The sequence below is a fragment of the Taudactylus pleione genome, unplaced genomic scaffold (assembly GCF_031769625.1).
Source record: "Taudactylus pleione unplaced genomic scaffold, aTauple2 ptg000093l, whole genome shotgun sequence".
NCBI lineage: Eukaryota > Metazoa > Chordata > Amphibia > Anura > Myobatrachidae > Taudactylus > Taudactylus pleione.
The window spans coordinates 15,244,509-15,269,573 of NW_028284495.1; the positions used below are offsets into that span (position 1 = coordinate 15,244,509).

Here is a 25,065-nt window from a genome sequence, read left to right on the forward strand (position 1 = left end):
TATATTTCAGGGCTAACGCTGCAACAGTTTTATTTTTTATACTTTAAAAGGAAAGAAAAGCATTTGTCTGCTTCATGTTAAGCCAAAAAGGCAAATTGTAATTTTTTAAAACATTTTTTGTCTGTTTGTTAACTGGTGCCTATAAATACAAGTTATGATGTATGACAGAGCTTCTAGTCCACACGTTCAGTAGCAGCGTAGTGAGAGTTGTAGTACTTGCATGCTCAGCCAGTGTTTTCCTGTCAGTTCTTTCCATTGATCATATAAGTATTTGTGCCTTTTCTTGTCTCTTTCAGCATGTCTTTAAAGTTACAGTAACAGCAGGTTAAATGTATTGTGTGAGATTGGTAATTTATGATTTTACATTGCCTGCCAGCGTGTCTTCAGTTATCCTTATCCCTTATAACAAGTACTACGAGAAATCCTTCAAGGAGAATATCCTGTGACACCAGGATTTCTATTTACGTTTTTAATCTTTGTAACTGTTTTGTTTAGCTGTAGTTCCTTGCAGTTACAAGTTGGAGTTAGATTAAGATTATTTGGGATATATTACTGTAAACAAGCTAAACCCAAGGATGTAAACTTTCATCTATGAACATGAGAAACAATACTTAGGAGATTTGGCTAAAGTTAACATTTGACAGATTTCCTATTTTAAGTGTCTATAAAATCCCTTTTTCCTAGTAACTTGTGAGTGGCTGACTTTTTCTCATTTAAGAGGATTCTAGTGGCAAAATGCTTTTCAGTAAGGCGTCCTGCCCCATTGCCAGTTTACTGTTCTCCCCAGAATTTTTTTCCAGCCGGGTGGCATCAAGAAGTAGCCGGGTGGGGGTCTTCGCAATAATAAAATGTTTTAAACCCTGACCCTGTAATGATTTAAATTGAAATAACATTGTATATATTAACTCTCCTCTTCTTATTAGAGGCCCAGTCTGATTATGAAAAAGCTGCAAAGTCTGTAGGGTCTGGTCCTTTTATACAGCTCCCAAGTACTGTTCCGTCTTGCAGGCTCCCAAAGTGCCGGGTGGTGCACCCCCAAAAAATAGCCTGGGGAGAACACTGCACTTGAAATGAATGTGCAAAGCTGTCATTTTCTTCAATGGAGTAAACTTGCTCCAAATCACCTGAATTTAAGTTAAACTGACTATCAATAGAGTAGAGAGGTGTTTATAAATTGCTATTTGATCAATTTACCCCTTAATCTAAACCCAATTTCCACTGCAGATCTGAGTAAGTTTGCCCCCTAACTTCCCCACTAACCTGCTAATACTACAATTCTGAATGATTTCCTTTAGCCTAAATATGTCCTTAAACTCTATCAAGCAGCTTTTTTATCGACTGGCAATAAGCAATGATTTCTGCCTTATGAATTAGTAGCTTTAGGGTTGTGTCACACAGGTGCTATTAAAGGTGTGGAAATCGCACCAAGCTGACTCATTGCAGTGACTGGGGAACACTTTCCCTGTGTAAGACTAAAAGCTTCTAAGAGGCTGCATGCAGAAGTCCCTGAGCGTAATTACTCCCATGGGATAGAGAGAGAATGTTCTCCTTTCACTTTAGTGTGTCAGCTAGAAAAATACTGCCCCCTTTTTTTTGGGTTAGGGACTTAATTCACCCCACTATCCAATTACAAACAGCTACACCCCAACCTACAGCTTTTAGACAATATGCAAAGGGGATCTGGATTAGGGCTAAATGCAGAAATGACACCATGACATGTCAAGTATGCCTGACATGCAAGCTCCACATATATCAACATTGCAACCTATACAGAACATTCCTGTTAGCTGTGGCATTGGGAAGGCCAGTTTCTGTTCTCTCCTTTTTTTTTTTTTACTTTATTTCTATTGTCTTCAATATTGTTTCATTGTACACTGTACAGCAAACCTTCCAAAGAGTGCAAATGGAGAGGTTGCCCAAATGAACCAATGAGATTCTCTTTCTCTCATTTTAATGAATGTTCTAGTTAAATGGCGATGCAATCACCATGTTGTGTTATGATTTTGACATTTGTAAAATGTCAACATGGAACATGTCGACATGTTCACAATGTCGACACCTGTGAAATGTTGACAGACTGTACATTGCCAACATTAGGGTTAAGCACTATGGGGGAGGCTTAGGGTTAGGCTGCTGAAGGAAGAGTTACGGTTAGGCTGCGGGAGGATGGGTTAGGAATAGACACTAGAGGGAGGGTTATGGTTAGGTTGCTGGAGGGATAGGGTTAGGCTGCGGGAGGGAGGGTTAGACAGGAGGGTTATGGCTAGGCTGTTGGAGGGATAGGGTTAGGCTGCGGGAGGGTTAGACAGGAGGGTTATGGCTAGGCTGCTGGAGGGATAGGGTTAGGCTGCGGGAGGGAGGGTTAGACAGGAGGGTTAGGGATAGGCACTAGAGGGAGGGTTATGGTTAGGCTGCAGGAGGTAGGATTAGGCTGTGGGAGGAAGAATATAGGCGGTAGGGAGGGTTAGTCTGCAGGAAAAATAGGATTAGACACTAATCATGTCGACGTTTGAAACGTTGACATTACGACCATGACGGCATTATGAATGTGAACCCGTTAAACGATCATTAGACTCTGATTGCTAAGTATTGTGCTTTGATGTTAATCAAACAGTGCAATTATAATGATGTGGCTGCTTTGTGTCCAGTGAATGCTATATAATTATGAGGGTCACTGTGTGATACAAACTGGCTTTTCATATGCACTCATTTAAATAACCTTTCTGAGGGGTTGCCAGTTAGTTTAGTTACAGATGCAATGCCACCTTCTACACCCAGCCACCTTCCTCAGGTATCTGCGAGTTTTTTTCCCTTTTTTGTAATACATGTCTGGCAAGTCATTTAAGCTATGCCTATTTAAAAGCAATGCAGCTTTAATGTGTAATTATAGCCACCAGTTAACATTATAATCAGTGTATAATTGGCTGCGTATTACTGAGCTAATGACATAACTGGGATGTTTATACGTTGTTCCTGTTGGAGTCTTGTGCGATGTGTCCCCATGTGATGTTACTTGTACTAAAGCTTAGGTTTTTGCAAAGTGAAGTGACGTTTTCTGTACCATTCTATTTGGTAACGTACACAGAAGCACATCGCATGAGGCTACAACTGTACCTCCTAATTGAATCTATCCCGATGTGACATTTTATCACATTTGCACTACAGAAATACACGGCGTGGATTGATAGGTTCATACATAGATGGGGCAATTATGTCATAGTAGTTTCACCATTGTCACTCTTTTTTGACCTGTATCGCATTGCATTAGAACCTGGACCTGATTCAGATGTGGGCGGGATTGCAGCTAATATGCTAATACAGCAGCATGTGTCTGTGGGAAATAGACTCCTCCTGCATCCATCTGCAATCTGAGAGCAGCTTTGGTAGACACTGCCTCTGATCATTATCGGTTGCTGCTTTGGCCAGGCTGCGTAAACTGATTCTTACTCAGCTGGGCTGGGTCCTGGTCCCTTGCGAGGCCAGGAAATATGCGTCCTACAATGCATACCCTGGCCTCGGCACTCCCAGTTAACAGGGGCGCCCCATCCCTATTTCTCAGAATGCAGCTGGTGCCCCCCCAAATGGCCGCAGCCTGTGAGTCAGGTTGCGGTTCAAGGGGGCACTGCGACCATGATCGCAGGACCCATTCTGCACATGTGTTGACTGCTGCCTCACAGGACACTGGAAGTTGCCATTAGAAACCATGTTGCACTGAGCCGGAAGTGCTCTGGGGCGGAGGGTGTATTACAGAATATGTTGCATCACGGCAGCTATTGGCTCGATACCAAACTGCTACTTACAAACATAGGCCCTCATTCAGAGCCGTTCGCTATTTGCGGTCGTTCGTTTAAAAACAAGGGGTGGCTATTCAAATGATCCGTACGCACATTGTAGTCTGTTCACACCTCTAAGTCTGAACGAGCGAGCAAAACATACGCTCGTTTATTTGTTAAGAACGCCCCCTGGCCGCTCGCATCCTACGTCATGTCCGCTATTTATTAGATTAATCGAGTACATCGACCAGCGTATGAACTGCTCGCTATTCTTGTGGTTGGTGTTTGCTACCACAAATTTGCGAGCAGTTCTGGCTCTAAAATAACCCAGTGACGTGGTCAATGACGCTGCTGTTTTAAATATACACACCCATAAAACGCCCGTTTTGACCTTTAAGCACGCCTGCGTTCGGATCTCCACTCCCCATTTTCAAGCACCATCCCCTGTTACCACCCACATACGCCTCATTCTGTCACTCAAAATAGCAGGCACTCGCTATATAGCGTACAAACGATTTTCGGCCGCACTGACTGGTTCGCGCATGCGTACTAAAAACCGTACGCATGCGCAGATGTGCAAACATCGCTCGGAACGAGCGTACTGCCGCTAACGAGCGGCTCTGAATGAGGGCCATAATTTCTCTTTTATCAGATCCAGCTTTTTTTATCCACCTAATGCCAGCCATACATGGTAAGATTTTTTATACGATGTGCACGATTTCGATCGGTCGCAACGATCAATCGTGCATATCGTGTGTGGTTTGCCATGCTGTACGACGGCGATGCGTGTCCCCGCCGTCTTATATTGGCATCGTAGATCTTATGGAAAAACCATAAGATCTGCGATCCGTCATGCAGTTAAATAGGTAAATGAAGCATCTTGTAAGATTCATCGTTTACCATTCACAGCAGCATGTGATGTATCAGGCTGAATTTGAAGACGTACCGGGGTGTCGTACGTTTTCAAATCGCCCCGTGTATGGCCCGCATTAGTTTGAGAGAGAAAACTACTCTTAAAATAGAATTCCCCGGAAGAACTGCTGTCAATCACCTTGGAATGTGACAAAAAGTACATGAGCTTGTAAATTCTCCTAACAACCAGATGCCAAATATAGAAAGTAATTTCCAGAACATCAATTCCGGCTCTTTGAGACCCTAGCGAACGTCGTTACTGTTAAGATCTAATAGGAGGAAAAAAAACAACCCTGAAAACGTCACTTTCGGTTTTAAAAAGACAGCGCAGATATGAATATTGGATTTATTCAGCAACTCTGGGCAAACCCAATGAAGTATTTATAACTTCATTATGCTTACCCCCTGTGATCCTTTTCAACAGCAGTGACCTCTAATGTTTAATACAATATTACTATACCGATTGCGGAATATCACTTCCGATTTCGTCCGGCACCAGAAGTTAGCAGTAGACGCTCTACAAAAGGAAGTAGAAAATCACTGTACCTCCATGCCTTGATAAAGAGACAAACGTCTCAAAATGCATTGGCGGAGGGAGGTACCCAGGCACCGCTTACCCAGCTGCTATTTTACAGTATGTACATATTTTATAAATTTTTTTCATATTTTATATTCACGGTGTGCACCAATAAACTTTGATATATACTAATACTGTGGTTGCCAATTTCATATGCTTTCTAAGGTCATTTTAACCATTCAATGGAGGTTCAGATGTACTCCTAAATATTCTTTCAACTGCCACATTTAATGCACCAATGTCTTTGTAATTTGTTTTATTAAGGCTACTTTTTGTCCTACCATGTATTTATCAGACATAATTACCAGCATTTTTGCATCACCATTATCTTATGTTGAAACCACATTAGAATTGTGTGTAACACACTGCATAATCTGTTCTTTTTGTGGTATTTGTTCAATTTAGTATTGAAGGTATTACTCTATATATTATACTTCTCTTTTCGTAATCTCCATTATGAGGAAAAGACTACAGAAATCCAAATAAGGAATAAAAGGAAGTTGCCTTTAATATATATTTCAATATAATTTCTCCATCGCATTTGTTTTGTCATTTTTTGGGCTATATAATAACCCCAACCCTTTCTCTATATTATTCCCACACTGCTTTACTTATATGTCTTGTCCCGTAATTAAAAAAAAATAAAAAAATTAGTTCTGACTATCTCTGGGTAAACAGACCCATACTTTCAGGGGTATTCAATTTGGAGCGATAATTTCGGAATCGGTGATAAATTATCGCCGATGACATCATTTTCGCCGATTTCAATTGTCCCCATATTCAATTACAAAGACTTTTCGCAGGCTCGAAAAGTCTTTGAAAAAAAAAAACGGGGATAACTTTTCACCACTGAATAGGTGGCGAAAAAAAGTGCAGAATTGGGGTTTAGGGGTGCAGGCTTAAAAAAAATTGCCTGCACCCCTGGGAATGACATTTAAAAAAATAATTGTCAAAAAAAGTTTTTAAAAAAAAATAGGGACACCCCAAAAAATTAATAAAATTTGGGGTTAAAACCAAAAAAAGGAAAAAGTGTTTAAAAATAGGGAAATAGGTTCAGGGCTATTCTGCAAATATGCTGCAGGTGTTTTCTAGAATAGATTAGCAGCGGCAGGTGCATTTTTGCTGAATTTTTTAAAAAACACTTTAGGGACTAATGGTGCATACACACGATCAGATTTTTCCTTCAGATATGAACGATAACGATTTAAAAATCGTTCAGTCGTTCATATCTGAAGGAAAATCGTTCATATCTGACATGCCTGAACGATGGACGATCAACGATGCGCGTTCCCGTTTGTCAGATAACGATATCTGACATCTGATGGGTTTGCAGTCAGACTTGGACGATTCCATTCATTTTAATGCAGTCAAAAATCGTTCAATCGTTCAAATCGTTCAAAACTTTGTTCAAATCGTTCAAATCGTTCAATCGTTCAGTCGTTCATCTGACAAATCTGACAAGTCTGACAAATCTGACCGTGTGTATGCTCCATTAAGCTGCATACACACACAACGATTTTGTTACCAACGATTTTATGAACGATTTTTATGAACGATTATCTGTCAGATTTTTTTAAAGTGTAATGGTGCATACACACGGTCAGATTTTTCCTTCAGATATGAACGATAACGATTTAAAAATCGTTCAGTCGTTCATATCTGAAGGAAAATCTGACATATCTGACATACCTGAACGATGGACGATCAACGATGCGCGTTCCCGATGGTCAGATAACGATATCTGACATCTGATGGGTTTGCAGTCAGACTTGGACGATTCCATTCATTTTAATGCAGTCAAAAATCGTTCAATCGTTCAAATCGTTCAAATCGTTCAAAACTTTGGTCAAATCGTCCAAATCGTTCAAATCGTTTAATCGTTCAGTCGTTCATCTGACAAATCTGACAAGTCTGACAAATCTGACCGTGTGTACGCTCCATAAAGCTGCATACACACAACGATTGAGTTAATGAACGATTTTAGTAAACTATTTTCTACCTTGAAAAAATTAACTGAAATCGTTTACTAAAGTTGTTCATTTACTATGTTCATTTAAATGTAATGAACGATTTTTATGAACTACAAATGATTTTTGCATATTAACTTAATGAAAATCGTTGAGTTGACAAGTCTGACTGAACTACAAACGTGAACGCGCATGAACAATAATCGTTCAACGTTTGACTCAGAAAGTGAACGATTTTTTCAAACGATTATCATTAAACGATATTGTTTAACGATAATCGTTCAAAAAATCATTGTGTATGCACCTTTATGAATTAATTTTTTTGAACTACAAACGATTTTTGTATATTCACTTAATGAAAATCGTTGAGTTGACAAGTCTGACTGAACTACAAACGTGAACGCTTATGAACAATGATCGTTCATCATTTGACTCAGAAAGTGAACGATTTTTTCAAACTATTATCGTTAAACGATAATCGTTCCAAAAATCGTTGTGTGTATGCACCTTTAAAAATATGCTAGTACCCATTTTCATGTACCCCAAATTTGATGGGACCACTTAAAAAAACGAAAAAAATAACCTAAGTGCTCTTCTGCATCACTTCTTCAATGTCTGGAAAAAAACACCTGCTGCGGCTATTTAAAACCCGGACTTTCATTTGCAGGCTCAAACGGGGGTACTCATAGTGATCCCCCATGTTTTGAAAGCTTTAGGGGGTCCTACAATTTATTGCTGGTAAATTTTCTCCGATCCTATTTCGCCGGCTCCCATTTTCGTAGCTTTTTAATTGAATACGGGGATAAAGCGGGCGCGCACCCAATACTTTATCCCAGGAAAAGCTCCGATGTGGAGCGAAAAGTCCAGCACGGACTTTTCGCTCCCATATTGCATACCCCTCTTTGAGTGAGTTTCCAAATCAACATTCTTCATAGCTTTGTCATGGTGATGCCATCAAAGCCTGACATGTGTTGTCTCATCTGAATTCATCATTCACATTATCATCATATCTCAAGAAGGAACTGAAAGTGAACTTATATGAACTCCAGTTAAAATTTACTAGTACAGTTTGAGGAGTGGTGCAAGTTGGTCTTTTGTCTATCTCAGGCCTTTTTTTGTTTACATATAGCATCTGTACTCGCACGTGGATCCATTATTTACTGATGCAATACATTCATTTAATAATACAGTTTGAATGTGGTGACGGCATGCACCAAAAAAACCTCTTGATCCTGCAATTAAGACCGGCCAGATACCCCATTGTTTACTCCTTTTACCCATACTTCTTTTCAAATTGCCATAATCTCGGCTGAATTATTTTAATCGGCTAATAAATTAATGCATCCAGTTTTACTGCAGTTAGAAAATGCATTGGGGGTTAAAGGAACAGGCCATTGTCTTCAGTATACTGAGGCATGATACGTGACCAGGTTGTGGTATGCCAATCTGTTTTTCTTCTCCGGATAGTATTATAGGAAGTAATCTCTCACCTTGGGATATGTATAATTGAGTTAGTTCTACGTTACTGGGACATCTGCCAGTGTTTCCTGGTGAAAACAACAGTTGTCTCTGAGGCATTGTTTAATAGTAGTCAGGGGAAATATGGACTTGAGCAGAGCAATAATTTATTTAAGAGAAAAACAAGGCACAGAATATGACATTGCTAGTCTGTCCAGGAAAACTACATACATGCCTATAGACTGGTATCATAGAAAATCCATAATTATGTTCTTCTCTAAAGAACTAGCTTATTTATCCATTGATGTGTTGGCAATTTTTGTAGTGTAACAGGAGTATAAACAGAAATGTAGTTTGCGCCTTGCAAGAGGTACTATACCTAAAAATACCTATTTTTAATTATGATTACCAATAGTTCCAATTCTCTGACCTCATAGGGGATGTGGCCAATTGGAAAGGAGGTGTGGGTTCACCAAAATGTTGTGCCTGGACCGATCAGTGGTTGGAAGGATGATTTGGGTATATGTCGGTGAGGGTTTGTTTTGATGGAGTTCTAATTTTTATAATGCTTGGAGCTATATTTTTTTAATATCTGTAATGTATACTGAAGCAGCGATGCTTTACATATTTTTCCTAACTGTCGGGTTTTCGAAGCCGACTATGATCGGCGGCTTTAACCAATGGATTTCAAATAGCAAGAGGTATTAATGCTAAATCAGGCTTGCTTACTTAAATTATTATTACCATTTGAAATGCATCAATGAATGCCGCCCACCATCGGATTGACCGATAGTAAATCTATCCCTAAAAGTTTTAATTATTTATTGGGAATTGTTGTTTACGGGATATTATTGAATTTCAAACTGATTTCTAATGTTATGTTTTTCCAGCAAACACCTACCTCTTCATGGTGCAAGCACAAGGCATAATGCTAAGAGACAACGTTCGGACCATTGGGCATATGCTTAGACAGTATACCAATAAAAATGGTACACTCAATGGAACAGGTAAGACTTTCATCTTTCATGTGTTCATGTGTATGTGATGATCTATGTATATGTGAATAGAATTATTATTGCTATATTTGCATACGTGTTTGGTAAATAATTTTTTACACATTTGCCTTTAAGACATTCACTCTTTCAAGTCTCAGATTGTTCATACATGTTAAATAAAATGATGTTCACTAGTCGGGATGTCAGAAAAGCTGTGTAGACAATCAATAGATGCAAGTGCACCATTTATTTTCTATGTGCATATAATGATATGTAGGCTTAAGGGCTTCATGCATGAAATGAGACCACTTGGATGTTCCTCATATGCTGCTTCAGATTATATCGTCCACGGATGGCATGTTCACTGATTTAGCGTCAAGTCCTCTGCAGTCAGTGTATTAGGATCTTGCAGATGGCCTAGGCTACCGCAATTGCCAGGTACATGCGCAGTTGGGCGTGCAGCATATCGTGACGAAATTGGATTCCACCCCTAGAAGGGGGGTACATGTTCCCTTGGTAGGTTTTCTTTATAAAGGGCTTCATAACTGGAGGCGATGGACAGAGTAAATTCTTGCTAAATAGCTGATTTATCGGCTAGGATGCACCTATGCAGGAAATAAACATTTTTTTATAGTATAAAGGAAAGAGTTTAGAAGAAAAGTCAGGTCCTCAGTCACCTAATACAAGTGAGAAATAACCCCCATCCTAGATGCTTGCTGCAGTTTTGTATTTTCCAACCTGGAAAACAAAACAGAGTCTTCAGCAGGGCATACACCTTTGATAATTGTTCTGTTGACTGGTAGGAACAATAATCGTGCAGTGTATGGATGAAAAAACAATCGGCTGTCGCTGAACGTCCAAAAACAGGTGTTCCAACGGGATACAGTCAGTATCCCGGCGGCTGCGATGCTGGCGGCGAAAACCCGACTCCTATCACAATCCCGGCGCCAACATCCCGACCGCCGGGATACCGAAGGTAAGTAGCGTGGTGGGGTGCGGGGTAAGGTTCAGGCACCTGGGGGGGAGGTTAAGCACCAAAGAGGAAGGGTTAGCATACCGAACAACAAGTGTCTGTATGCTAGCCCTGTTGGGATACCAGTGTCTGGATTCTGACAGCCGGCATCCCGACTGCTGGCTTCCCAAACCAATTCCGTTCCAACATGTTGGTCAAATCAAACATGTTTGCTTTAACTAACCCAACCAGCTGATGATCGTTCCAGTGAAGGATAAATGTTGGAAGCCTTTCCCCAAGCTGAACTATTTTCAGCACGTAAGTAGGCAATGTTTATGAATCTTAAAAATAAAAAAAATAAAAAATGAAGAAAAGGTGTGTGTGTGTTTGTTTGTGTGTGGGTGGTCCCATTGCGCAAAAGTTGTCAGACCGTGTCCGCCGCCTTCTGTGACATCCGAAAATGTTTGGATAGAAAAGGTATTCATTTGGCTGGTCTGATGAAAAAGTTGGGTAGTGTAAAGGAGAACACAATCATTTAGTTGGCCAGTTGGTTAGTGTGTGGCCAGCTTTAAAGTAGTTACTATGTATCTTTTACAAACCTGCAAAAAAAATAAAAATACACTGATTTAATGAAAATACAGAAAGGAAATTGCTTTGCAGTTATCACTACCGTGATTTAAATGTTAACACACATGGAACAGTTTCCTTCTCTTGGCATAAATTGATCTCACCGCTGATCTAGTACAGAGGAAGATGATATATTCCTATACCCTTTTCATTAATTCTATTTAATTCTGTGTGTATGTATAAATATGATATAGCGATATTTTCCCGTCCGATCCTAGATGTGAAAGCCACAAAATGTTTGGTTGGGTTATTTTTCTTTATTTTTTAAAACATTCCTTTATATTTCTTTGTGTTAGAATTTATTAGATTAGGACAAAAAACACTTACATTTAACAAGTGAATAAACCAACATGGACACAGATCACTTATCCATAATGTAAATAGCATGTCAAAATTGTCACAAAAGGAAACTTGTATACTGGTCCATATGCTTACATTTATATTTGGAGCCTGTCATAGAGCACTTTGCTAGGCTTTGCTGGAAAGCACTAACTGTTCTTTTTGGGGCAGATGAATTTACAGGTTTCTAAATTATAAAATGAGCCCTTCTACATCGCAAATGTTTGCAATGCCAGAAGTACTGTAATTGTTGGATACGCGAGCATCTAGGCCATGCCCGGCAGCAAATCGTGTTGAAATGGATTACCCCAAGAAGGTGGTAACAGTGTTTTCTTGGCAGGTTTCCTCTATAAAGCCTTTCATAGCTGGAGGGGATGGGCAGGGTAAATACTTCATGAAACGAGGGGGAGGTGAGCACTAATATTACGTTTAGCGATCCATTTAATGTTTAGATGATTGGCTTTGGTGACATGCTGACCTAACCTCTCCCACGTTAAACTGGCCTACACATAGCTGAGCTGGAGAGTTCTGCACGTCTGTTTTAACATTCCAGTGCTCTGCTTGGCTAATTGTTCTAATCCTGCTCCTTCATCTTCGTGTATCCCTTGATTAGAGGAATGAATACAATATGTGTTCTGAGCCTAGTCAAGTGCACCTAAAAAAAATTATAATGCTAGTTTGGCAAACAGTCTTAATTGAACAAGCTACCCTTTTCCTTTCCTTCTCCCTTCTTTGTCCCAACAAAATCATTTTATCAAATGCTCCTCTGAGTCTTTCAACAACAATATTTATTTTATGTGTGAACCTTTTAGTCTAACATAACATTGCTAGTAGAAACCACCACAACATTCCTTGTCCTGTACAGCATGCCTGTTATATGGCCCCTGGACATCTTGAAGTCTAATATCCAGAAGTGTTATACGATGGTGTATACGTTTCGCTGTATAATACATAATAAAAAAATGTACCCTGAGAAACCTAATGCAATGAGATGAAGGAATTAGCATTCCTCACAGGCAATAGGAAAGGAGAGCTGAAAAATGCCTGACACCAGATGTATGACCCTATATAGATAATCTAACATCTTTATGGTGCAGAGTCCACGACGAGGCGTTTTCACTACAAAGTGGAAGGATGGAGCAATAAGATTATAAGTGCAACAAGGTTCTCAAAGTGTAGTGTATGTTGCTGATCTAAATGATCAAACAACATATTAAGAGAAAATACGACGGACAAATTACTTGTCCAATGTTCTAAATTCTCCCACTAGTTTGTCGGGTTAAGCTGGGAACACACCTATAAAATCGTGGGGCCGTTCTTTCGATATCCGGTGTGTACGCTGTCCCGATGCAGGAGCGTTAGCCGATAAACGGCTTCTAATGCTCCTGCAACAGCCGGGATCGGGTGGTGGAATCCCATAGAGGCCAGTACACACTGTGCTATGTCTGCAGAGTGGTGTACGTGGTTCACAAGCAGCTGAGAGGGGGTCACACTGCGGACAAACTGCACAGCTGATCGGGAGAGGTTTACCCGATCAGCCGCTGATTGTACAGGTGTGTACCCACCTTTTCTTGCGAAGTGTTGCAACTAATTGTCGATTTACATTTACTGTACATGTCAGTTTAATTGTTACCTGGATATTGCCTGTATGACACTGCGGAAACTATTTCGTGCCTTACAAATAAAATATAATTATTATATGTGGAGGAGAGGATCTCCAATGGTGATGTGTCCCACTTCTAGCATTGTATTCACCAGGTACATTTGCTATCCTCAGTAGTTGTCAGTGTTGATTCCGAATCCATTCATAAAAATGAATGAAATATATTGTTGTAACAATAACATTTTTTTTTGAATAAAATGAACACAGCCACTTACAGAAAGGTGTAGACGGCTGAGTGTGCAGGAGGCTGTGTAGAACCGTCCGATATGAGTAGTGCTTGCGGTCGGAGCTCCGGGAGACCACCACCTCTTGCGATCTCACTTTCTCAGCTGTATTTACAGTACATAGGCCCAGAGGTGTCAAAACGGTTTACAACAGTGAAAGTTTAAGCCTATGGTAATGAATTAGCTCATTTGATATTCAGCGCTAGATGGTCAGCCCAAAGGCAGCCTTTTGTGCTGGCTGAGGGTACATGGTATCTCTATGGGCTCACAATCAATGGCACATACACATAGAGACCAGGCCTTTCACTCACTTAGGGGCATATTTACTACTTATCAGGTTTAATACACAATAATTATAATTTGTTATCGCTGTTATTCGTGGCAATAAGAAAATACAGATAGCCCAGATGTACTATTAATCACCTTCAGGAGCCAGTCCCTGTGATATGTAAGACGTGAAATGATCGCAAAAGGTATCTTTTCACTTCTCCTTCGGGAGACTGGACCACATGCGCGGTCTGCTGTCCGTGCATTCGCAGCCATTGCCAGGGAGGGGTGTAGTAGGTACAAATCCCGACAGCGGAAGCCCGGCAGAGGTGAAGATCCCGATCGCTAATAAGGTAAGTATACTAACCCTACTTTCCCCCCTAACCCTCCTTTAGGGGTGCCTAACCCTAATCTCCCCACCCCCTGTCCCCGCAGCCCCACTCCTTGGCGGTTGACCGTAACCCCCCTTCCCCTAGCCTAACCCTCCCGGGGGGGCCTAATCCAAAATCTCCCCCCGGGAACCCTACAATTTAACCCTCCCCCTCCGCGGCTGTCCACGCCCAGCTTACCTTCGTTCAGTATGCCCGGCGTCTGTCTCCCGGCGTAGGTCTAATGACAGGCGTCGGGATTTCGTTTGTCACTAGTACTTTGCCGGGATTAGACAGTCGGGAAGCCAGCGGTCGGCATTTAGACCGTCTGCTTCCTGACTACATCCCCCAGGGAGGGTTCCAGAAGAATCCTCTCCCAGTATTTTCTGCAGATTGTAGTCCATAGGCTACAGCAGATACAGATGTGTTCACTTGCATCTTTGCCGATCACGCTACAAACGTGCGCACACATGGCGCCGTGCAGTTAGTCGCGTGCGCTATGCATCGCCATGGCACTTGCTGTGTTCGCACCATACAATCCTATGGAGTCGCAGGTGCGAACACAGCGCGCCTACCGGTTCCATTTGCCGTGAAGGCAGCAAAGATACAGGAGTACACATCTGTAACGCCATGTACAGGTGGCATTAGCTGCCAGGGCCAAACTCCGGAATGCTTTGCTTTGCATTCCAGAGCTTGGTAAATCTGACAGCTTCGCAGCAACCATAGCAACCTATGAGGGCTGTGGCTGCTATGGAAATGGAGGGACAGTGGCAGATATGGAGATATTTGCTGCAGTTCCCCCTACATACATTCGGAGGCTCCTTAATATTTGCGGATACCCCCAAAAACGTTTCAATAACATGTCTTGGTGGTATTGCTGCACATGCCAGGCTGTGGTCATAGACGAGATTGTAGAAAAAAAAGAATAGTTTTCCTCCCTGAGTCCTGATTTCTACAGGGGCCTGATTCTGAATTCCACATAATAGCATTGCAGTTGTGGCTGCTTCCTGTGATCCAAAGTCCGCCAGTATTCTGTGTCTGACTAAACAAGTGAAGGACTGGGGTCACATAGATAACAGTTTGTACCAGACCCATCCTTGGTACAGGAGATCTGACTGAAATTGGACAGATTTCTGCATTTGCATAGCTCAGAATAGGATGTAACTCAATGTACATGCTCTCTGCTAATTTATTCTATATGCGAATGCCCCATTGCCACCTATTAACACCCAGTGAGCCTCAAGTGAGAAGTGACCAATATGTTCTAACAAGAGACAGACGACTCAATCTCTTTTAGTCCACTCGCAGCGTAAGTAAGTGCAGATGTATTCTGCATCTACAGTAACCACTTGACTCGTACAATTGTTTGCAGCCACATAGGTTTGAGTCTGGGGTGAGATTGGACAGCGAGGGGGGGGAGTTGCATGGCTGTGCCAGCATTTCTACACCGTTGCAACAGTTCCTCGTTCCCTTCACTGCTATTTGGATTGAGCCCCAATTTTCTCATCTTTCTTTAATTTGTGTGTTTTTTTTCCAAGTTCTTCTTTGTGAACTTCTTGTATGTTTTCAAACAGGTCCTCCATGCATATGCTTCTGTATGAATAAGAGGGCCAGAGGTGGATGGAGGTGTGAATTTATTCTAATGCAGAAGCCAATTGGTTTCTTACTGAGATGCCCACCGGCTGCAACCCCAACCGGCTGCAGTACATTGAAATTTGCACCATCAAGCGAATTTTGGTCCAGTCCATGTTACGAGCACGCTCGCTGACGAAAGTCACCACCCAGGAACACCTACAGAAATTGCATGGATCTCCATTTTAAGTTCGATATTCGTACACCGTCTGTAACTATCGGGGCATATGCGCAAACTTAAAACTTGTAGCGCTTGCCCAAAATGTTTTACATTTGTCCACCTCTGATTCAGGCCCACAATTACTTGTTCTTGTAAATACATTACTTTTCTTTTGGGCATCTTCAGCAGCTTTCAGCTGCCTCCTTTTAGACTCCATGGGCATTGTGGCAGCTCGTCATGGTGGAAGTGGACATACCTGGCATTCTTTCAGAGCATCAGTGCGACCTGACCGAGAAACTGAAACTATGCCTCCACCCTGAAATTTTAAATATATGCAATTATTTGAATGACAAGTCCTCAAGGACAAAAGGGATAACAATTGAAGGACATGTCACACAAACAATTCAAGTGTTCTGCTCTTTGCAGCTTCCATAAATTCCACCCTAGAGCTATGTGACCTTAGGAGGCTCCATGAGCTTATCTTCATATCATTGATCGCGCTGAGCCAAATAAAATGTGGGTCCCAGGGAACCCTCAGTTAAAAAAAAAATCAGGGTCCTACCTGACCTTTTATGGGTCCCATCTAGATTAAGGTTTTCTGTAAATCTAACAATTTATCATCTACATCCCATGAAGCATGTAGCACATTGGCCCTGGTATGAAAAAAAACAAACACATTGGCCCCCACAGGAAAAAAAAAAACACGTTTTGTCCTCGCAGGAAAAAAAATGAAATGCATTGATTCAAATTAATTGCACTGCAGCCTGCCCTGCTGTGTCATTGCATCACTGTAGCAGGAGGCAGCATGCAGCTATGTGATGTCATGTCACAAAATCACCATCTCTGGGTCATGCCAGGATCGGGCTGTGTCTGAGTCACCTGGAAAAGTCCAGCGCTGCCAGGCTACAAGGATGCAGCACGGTGGGTGTAGGCAGGATTTAATCAGAATATGTGGGACCCAGTATAAATTAAACAAGTAGTGCTTCCCAACCAGAGGCATACAGATACGGGGAAGCGGGCGAAGGCTGGGTGGGCAGAAGCATATATGGGGAGGGGGGCAGCGGCACACATGGGGTTTGTAAATATATATATATATATATATATATATATATATATAAATAAAAAACCTGTGTGGGCAGCAGTATATATCACCAGGGTCTGGAAGCAGTGACATCAGAAGATTGGGCGCCTGTCATTACAATGCGCCAGCTGCGGGGAGCTCTGTCCGCTCAAAAGTACTTTGAATGTTGAGCAATCTCGGGATCTTCTCTGCTCACCGCACTGAGTTCCGCAGGACCGCCGCGCTGCAATGACAGGCAGCCAATCTGATTCTCTGCTAGGCTGCCTTTCACAAATATCACGCCATACTGCCAGGCCGGTGAGTATGGACAGCCAGCGGGCAACTCCCATTCTCCTGGTGCAGACAAAAACAAGCCCCCCAAACACTCATGGCGGCCCGGTGTGGGTTCCAGCGGCCGCACCTCGTGCACTGTGGCACCCCTTGTACAGCTATTCTGTCTCGAGCTGGTCCGGAACACCAGTCACCTGCTCATAATTAAGCCGCTCCTGCTTACACTTTGTCTTCACTCTGGGTGCAGGGGCCATCATCGTCACGCCAGTCCTTGTAGTGCTGCAGCATGACACTAAAGGCGCCTAAGAGGTCCGTCTGCTTTTTATTGCCTGCAGCCAATCATTTAATGAGGAGCCAGGGATTGGCCACAGCGGAGCGCTTCTCCAAGGACGCACCCATTCCGAAAAAGTGGGTCCTCGATACCGGGTAAAATACGCTCTATAGCTGGTATTTGCGATCACTGCATATGACTATCATTTGGCAGTGCTCTGTAAATTCAATTTGAATTTTGCAGGTTATTTAGTTTGATGGAATTATTATCTTCAATGATTGTGGCGTTACAGATACTGTTTTATTCTTTATTTTGAATACCTTTCCTAAAATATAGTAAATTAAGTTTAAAGCTGCCTTAGTACAGAGTAACATATTTTACTAACGTGACCCCTCACTACAGCTGGAACCTTGGTAAGAAATGGCTCCATATAGCTAATACAAAGCAGCAAATCAGTTAAATTTGCCATGGTTTAATGGAAAGGTGAGTGGAAGGACATTTTTGATTAGTCGTCTTGTTCAATCCCCTGCCCCTCACCTTTCTCCAGTTTGCAGTTGGAGTTGTGGAATGGTGGAGCCCTGAGAAAGATGTGCAGAGCACACACCCCGGGGTTCCAACTAGGCAAGAGGAGCCATGTTAACAAAATCTTGCCCTAGTTTGTCATGCAGCTGGAAACATTAACCCTACCAGTGCTGACTGTAGAAAGATGCACTTGACTATCATGTTTGTGTATATAAGGGGCCTGATTCAGAGATGTACTATGTGAGAATATGCAAATGTTGCAGCCGTATGGATTCGTATTGAAGCGCATACTGGCGGCTTCGCAAATCCAAGCGGCTGCGTACAAAGATGTAGCAGATCAGTCCATCGGCCTGGTCACGTATAATGGCCGCGTGATCTGGGACGCCGGAGTCATTCTGTCTGTTTTCCGGCTGCAGTAGCAGGCAGAGACGGGCTCCAAAAATGGTCGTGACAAGCCTGCGTCTGAGTCTCAAACCCCCCCTGTTGCCGCCCGCAAACTGTCCCTATCTGTCAGTCACTTTGCGTGTAAATCCTCACGGCAAGCGACAATGGTAATGAAACAATGCATGCGCTGTGCAACTCACACGTGAACGTAGACCCCTAAATCTTGACAATGTAAAGATGGTCCATAATCCTTTCGGCATGTTCTAGTGTCATTGGCTAAAATGAACGTATGGGGCCACTTGCAAAATTATTTAGCTTCGTTTCTGAAAAGTCCATTGGGGCCACGCAATAGGATCCAAGTTTTCAGAAGCAGCGCGATTCCGGCGACCTTGGGCTGCAGATTATTGCTGCTTTAAATTTGCAGTCGATATTCCCGGAATCTGAAAACTCGGACATTACAGAATCCAAAACTGTCCAAAATGTACCTTTTCTGTGTGTGGCCTAATTAACTACAGATTTAGTTGTCAACAACTCTGCCAAATAACCTCATTACGCGTTCCCAGCTTTATTTGTCCGTAATTATACCTCATAATCCTCTCTTGTTTTTACACGACTATCTCACATTTCTGCTTTCCTCTGAAAATGATTCATCCCTTCAAAATATTGGTTACAACATCCATTTTGTACGAGTATGTACAGGTGATTTGCTGTTCATATGTCTTCCACATGTTCTAGGGAGACTATTAATCAAATCTTTTATGACTTGGTGTGGTGTAATGCCGGTTTTATAGCTTATATAAAGGCTTTTCTTGCATGTAATAAAATACTTCTCTAACGGCAATACATTTTGCTATGCTGTTGGTGTATTAGAACGTACCTCACCCTTGCCACAGAGTGAGAAACTATCTGTGTCATGTTTACTTGTGCGCTGATTCTCTACTTCACTCCTCTCTCCCCATCTTAGTATGCTCAGCCAAAAATTGCACTGGCCAGTATGATCACAATCGCCACCCACTAATAGCACCTGGCTCCGCCTAAGCCCCTCCCCTACAGGCCCAGATTAAAAATGGGACGGATAGAGCTACAGCCTCCACATAAAAGTAGGCCCATCATGGCAGGATGATGATGATGATGATGACCATGACCAGCCGCTCAGCTGGCACTGTCAGTCATAAATCTTATTGCATTTCTATTGTCCTCACAAAATGATGTCGTTTTTGTGAACATGCCCTCCTCCTCTGCTTCTCACAATAGGCCCTTGATCATTTTCTGCTCTAGGCCCATGTGGCCCTTAATACGGCTCTGCTCCCCTATGCAAAAACAGCTAGTCAACAATGGGCACAACTTCTAATAAAACTAAACTTTGACCATTTTCCCATTTCACCTTTTTTTTTCCTTAATAAAAGATGCCACAAATACTCAATGTAAGGAATACTATTAATGTGTTGTAAGGGATAACTATTTTGATTTAATACGTCACCTTTATATTTACTTTGAAATCTAAAGAGATTATGTATTGGAGGTCATCTAAAAAGAGCGCTGGATGATTGGCCCAGTGAAACTGTGTGCGCGCTTCTAGGGGTAAATTTATTCAGCATTTATCTTTCAGGGGTTTTAAAACCTCTGCACATCACCGGCAGATTGAAGCACCAAACCACTGTATTTACTATTCAGCGGTTTTGTTGGGGTTTTGTATTCATTGTTGATGTGCATCTGTTTTACGTCCCTTTTTTTTTTTTTTTTGGAGTAAAACCAACACATCTATCTGGCCAATCTAAGGAGAGGAATGGCAATACACTTGTAATTAAGTCAATTATTATGTATTGAAAAAGGAATCAAACTGTTACTTTGATCAGTCTCTTATTTTGTTAATATATTAGTGGACAAATTATTGTATAACTGTATTAAGAGTTAAATATTGAATTATATTAAAGGGCCAATATTAAGCAATTGGTATGTAAAAATGTATTTTAATGATGGGGAGAGTATTTAGTATTTTCTGGCTATATAAATGGTGTCCACATCATAAAATAATGCCTCCATGTCATTAAAAAAAAAAAAGTCAAATACCAATTAATAATGACTTAATATTGCCCTTTAATATAATTGATGCATAATATTGCACAAGAGAATTCAGTGTAACAGTTTGACTCTCAGTTCAATACATGATATTTGCCTATATCAGTGTATTGTGATTCCTGTCCTTCAGATTGGCCAGATAGCTATAAAGGAATGCTCTCTGAGCTGTCCCGCAGCTGCTAGGATTTGTATACAGATGCCCACTGGCTACGTCACGAATCCACCGCGTGCTTACGAAGACGCACCCTCAGTCACACCATCCATCCTCTGAGCAGCCCTATGGTTCCTCAGAATGTCTGTCAGTAGTAACTCGCTGGAGCCTCTGCAACTGGGTACACAAACAGTCACAGGCTCTAAGACACGCCCCTCAATGGTGGCGTCACGCCTGTGTTTGACTTGCAACCCCCGTCCTCACGTTACCACCCGCCAACGTTCTCTGGCTGTCAAGCTGCATCCAAATCCTCAGACTGCCGTCAGCTTGGCACGCACGCAGTGCAACTGACGCATACCCAGTACGAAAAAAAAATGCTTAACTCTGCGAACATCGGCATTATATCAACCTCTGAATAAGGCCCACAGTTACTTACTCGTCTTTTGCTGTAATCAGAACCCGATCCTTAGTAAATCAGTGGATTGCAAAACCGCCTCCCTAGCCTTTACTCTGAGGAAATGACATATAGCCTAGAAGTGCACATAGGTGTGTAGCGCTATGGGAAAGCCTGAAGAGACGCACTGTGCGGAACTGTAAACTTCCCATCATGTCACCTAGGACGCACCACTGTCATCAAATAAAACTACTGCCTGATTCTGCCTCATTCCGATCAGTGAGGTGACATCAGGACTGTATTGATGCTAAAGTACGAGCAACAGGTAGTGGTCAGTGGCAGTCAGCGAAGTGCAGAGTTTGCTGTCACAGCTAGATTCATTCACATACCTCTTCCTCCCACACATTCTTCCCCTCACATGTCTTCTCCTTTTTTAGTCACTTTTAGAACTTTATCTTCAAGCATTTTAGAAATATAATTTTAGTATTATTAAGAATAACATTATGGAGACATTTGTAGATGACGCAGAGACCCATGACCTATGTAAAGGCACTTCTGTGTTTTTAGTATCATGGAACCCTCCGTGTTCTAATTTTCTTATAATACTTCTCACTATATTATTCTTTGGGGTAATTATGGCAAATGTTTTAGTGAACATTATAAAAAAATAATGTTCTAATGCATGCACACGTCGTTCTCCACTCTGCGCTCTTGGTAAACCCCTCCGATAGCCGGAAACCTGCCTAGGGGTACAGGGAGATGACAAAAGCAACATGGAAAAGTGTGACACTCGCATTAAACTCCAACCACTGTACAACCTCACATTTCATTAAATAAAACTTGCATTTTTTTCCTGAAATACCGATTTATATCTTAAATGAATTCTGAAAGTCAGGGGACATTAATGTTCTGTTTGTTACGTGTCCGTTTTGCATGTGTGAAGTATTTTATTGCATAACTTGGCGTGCACTTTGAAATGGGCTTCTCCACTGAGGTGTAACATTCGGACCAGAACCAAAGATCTGCAGCTCTGAGTCAGTGGAAAATCAAAGTCCTTTCTCTGCCCCATTATCTCCTTTCAGTGGGACTCTCTTGGCAAATTGAAATTCTTTTTTCAGACTGTACCACAAAATTAGGCACATCTACCAAATGTCGGCTTCTCCACAAATTCCAGCATGTTGCTAAGTGCACTTGCATTTAAGTGAAGTACAGCACAACACGAACTTCTGTACCTCCAGTCATGTTATTTATGCATGTATTTGTAGTGGTACCAGTCTAGATTATGTTTTATGGTAGGTGTTGGCAACTTCTAAGTGCAAGATTTTATTGAGATAAATTAGTTTTACTGCTGTTTGCCAGTTGTCCCAGTTTGGCAGCTCCTGTGACCAATGAAAGCTAAACAAACAGAGGTCTCATTCTGATTGTTTCACAGCATGTGAGGCTGTGCTGAATGTAACTACTGAGGCAGAGGGTAATTGGAGATAAACAACCATTGCTGGGGGAACTCTAGGCAAAGAATATATCAATTAAATGCTTGGTTGCTCCCAGTAGTGCTGCATCTACTATGTAGTTAGGGTATGGCTATCGGATGCTCCTGTTTGTTGGGAACAATCCATATCTTTTTTTTCTTTTTTTAGGGTTCTGTCCAGATGATCTAATACACAATCCGTAGTGAGGAGAACCTAAATTATTTCTAAACTGTTCTTTATATAGCACCTACTTATTATACAGCATTTTACAGAGCATCATTTTACCTCCCAACTGTCCAGACCCGCATTTAGGGGACTGTCCCACTCGCGGGCTGAGTTTGGGTGGAGCACTCTTATGGTAAATAGATGCAGAGCTCATGCGCACTGCTTCTGTTCACATGGCGGGGAGAGCCTGGGAAAGTGCTGGCATGCCCCTAGAGTGACGAAAACTGGGGGCATGACGCGATGCCAAGCACCCTTTTCGGGCAGGTGGGCAGGGTCCCAACTCTAAACTGACAAATGTATGGAATACTTAATCATTCACAGTAGTCTCTGGCCCAGCAGAGATTACAAATTGTAATCCGCCGCTGTGCTCATTAAGACTCACTACTGGATATAGCACCAGCCCTATGGAGGTGCAGAATCTCCTAAATCGCCAAAATCAGTGCAACTGCGGCAAAAGACGCAATCGCTGACCCCGACACGCCCTCGTCTGTCTAGCCTCACCCTCCTGTTATCACCCAGACATGGCCACTGAAATGGTATTAGTTATTTGGTGTCCTATATCTGATCTATAGCATTTACTATACAGCGTTGACCAACACAATAGCGTGCTGGGTGCACATTCACTCAACGTTGGCAAACAATAACTACTATGACTAGGACAAACAGTATAACGCTGCTTTTCATTATTAGAAGTTTTTGGTGGTATATTTTATCTCTTCTATTTTATTTTTTAAAAGATTATCCTGATGGTACAAATTCTACAGATTTCACTGCGCAGTCAACAATGTATCTGCCTGAAAACTTCACATTCTCTCCACATCACCTCTGTCCGGAAAAGCTGCCTTTTATGCGTAAGTATTTGATTTAATTTATTCAAAATTTTAGTCTAAATAAGTACATTAACATGTTTTTATGTCATCTGGATGCATATATTTTTTGTCATACTTTATTATATATGTATGTTATATTTGCTAATAAATTATTTAAGAGGAGACAATTTTAATTTAGTCTGTGTGAGCACAGCCAATATACTGTATTTCTGTGTGTATATATGTATATACACTGAAGTGCCAAAAGTCATGGGATAAATGTCTACTATAGTGCGAGTGTTCGGTTCACGAATCCCTGGGGGAACTTAGGGTTAGGCTAGGAAAAAGGGGGGGTTAGGGTTAGTCATCCCCCCCCTGGAATGTTATAGTGCAGGAAGGGAGGGTTAAGCACCAATGGGTGGGAGGAACGGGTTAGGCACCAGTAAGGGAGGGTTAGGGTGCTTACCAGCCCTAGTCGGGATTTTGATCCAATGGTCTTCAACTGTCTGTATTTGATCCGGCGGCTATTTAGGATTGCATACCGGTGTTCTATATAATGTGTGTAGTGTTCCCTCTAGCTCCGGCGGCAGGCAGGGCGCCGGAGCTAGAGAGGGCAACCTTGTCCGTGCGCGACCGAAAAGGGGGCGTGGTCATGAAAAGGGGGCGTGTCTATAAGACGCGTCCCCTTTTCGGCATACTTGGGGGCGTGCCCGGCGCTTACGGACATGCCGGGCAGCCCCCAAGCGCTGCAGAAAGGGAGAATAGATGCCGGGCGCATGCGCCCGGCGTCTATTCTCCGGCGGTGACCGGGTCACCGCATGTTTCTCCACCCGCGGGACACTGCGTCCCGCGGGTGAGAACGGTTCCCGCAGGCTGTTAGGGCAGGGCGCTTTTTGCCCTCCTCCTGGAGGGCAGGGTGCTTTTTGCCCTCCAGAAGGAGGGCAGGGCGCCGCGCCCCGCTAAATCAGCCTAGCGGGAACGCTATGTGTGTGTGTGTGTGTGTGTGTGTATATGTAGATAGAGAGAGAGAGAGAGACACACATTTTAGGTTCATAGATACTATCAGGAAATAATTCATTGCGGTTACACTTAGGTACAGCTTTTTTTCACTCTTTCTTCCTCTTTTCGTTTTTATTATTGTTTAACAAAACTGAGAAATGTCGTTCAATGCAGGCGGGCCTACAGACATTAACATGAGTGAGATCACATTAGAAGAAATTCACCAGCTATATTCTAATATGAGTATTGGGCCTGGAGGACATTGGAAACCCACAGACTGCACTCCTCGCTGGAAGGTGAGAGCAGAAGGATATAACTGTGTTATGTACAGACGGCCAGTGACTCATTACACTCGCACTCAGTCATGAGACCCGCATTCTTGGGAGTGTCATTATAATGGACATTTATTGTAGGACCTATTTGCACAAGCATCTTACAAATTACCTAGTATCGAACATGTACTGATGAACAATGTACTTTTGTTTTTGGTGGTATAC

The 25,065-nt window shown here is 42.2% G+C and overlaps 1 protein-coding gene across 1 annotated transcript in view; it reads left to right on the forward strand.

Moving 5' to 3' along the window:
• B4GALT6 (beta-1,4-galactosyltransferase 6) overlaps window positions 1-25,065 on the forward strand; it is an 82,895-nt gene that overhangs the window by 23,561 nt on the left and 34,269 nt on the right. Inside the window, exons 2-4 of the mRNA XM_088469578.1 lie at window positions 9,578-9,694; window positions 23,498-23,611; window positions 24,743-24,864. Of these exons, the coding sequence (XP_088325704.1) occupies window positions 9,578-9,694; window positions 23,498-23,611; window positions 24,743-24,864 (353 nt within the window). The remainder of the gene's footprint in view (window positions 1-9,577; window positions 9,695-23,497; window positions 23,612-24,742; window positions 24,865-25,065) is intronic.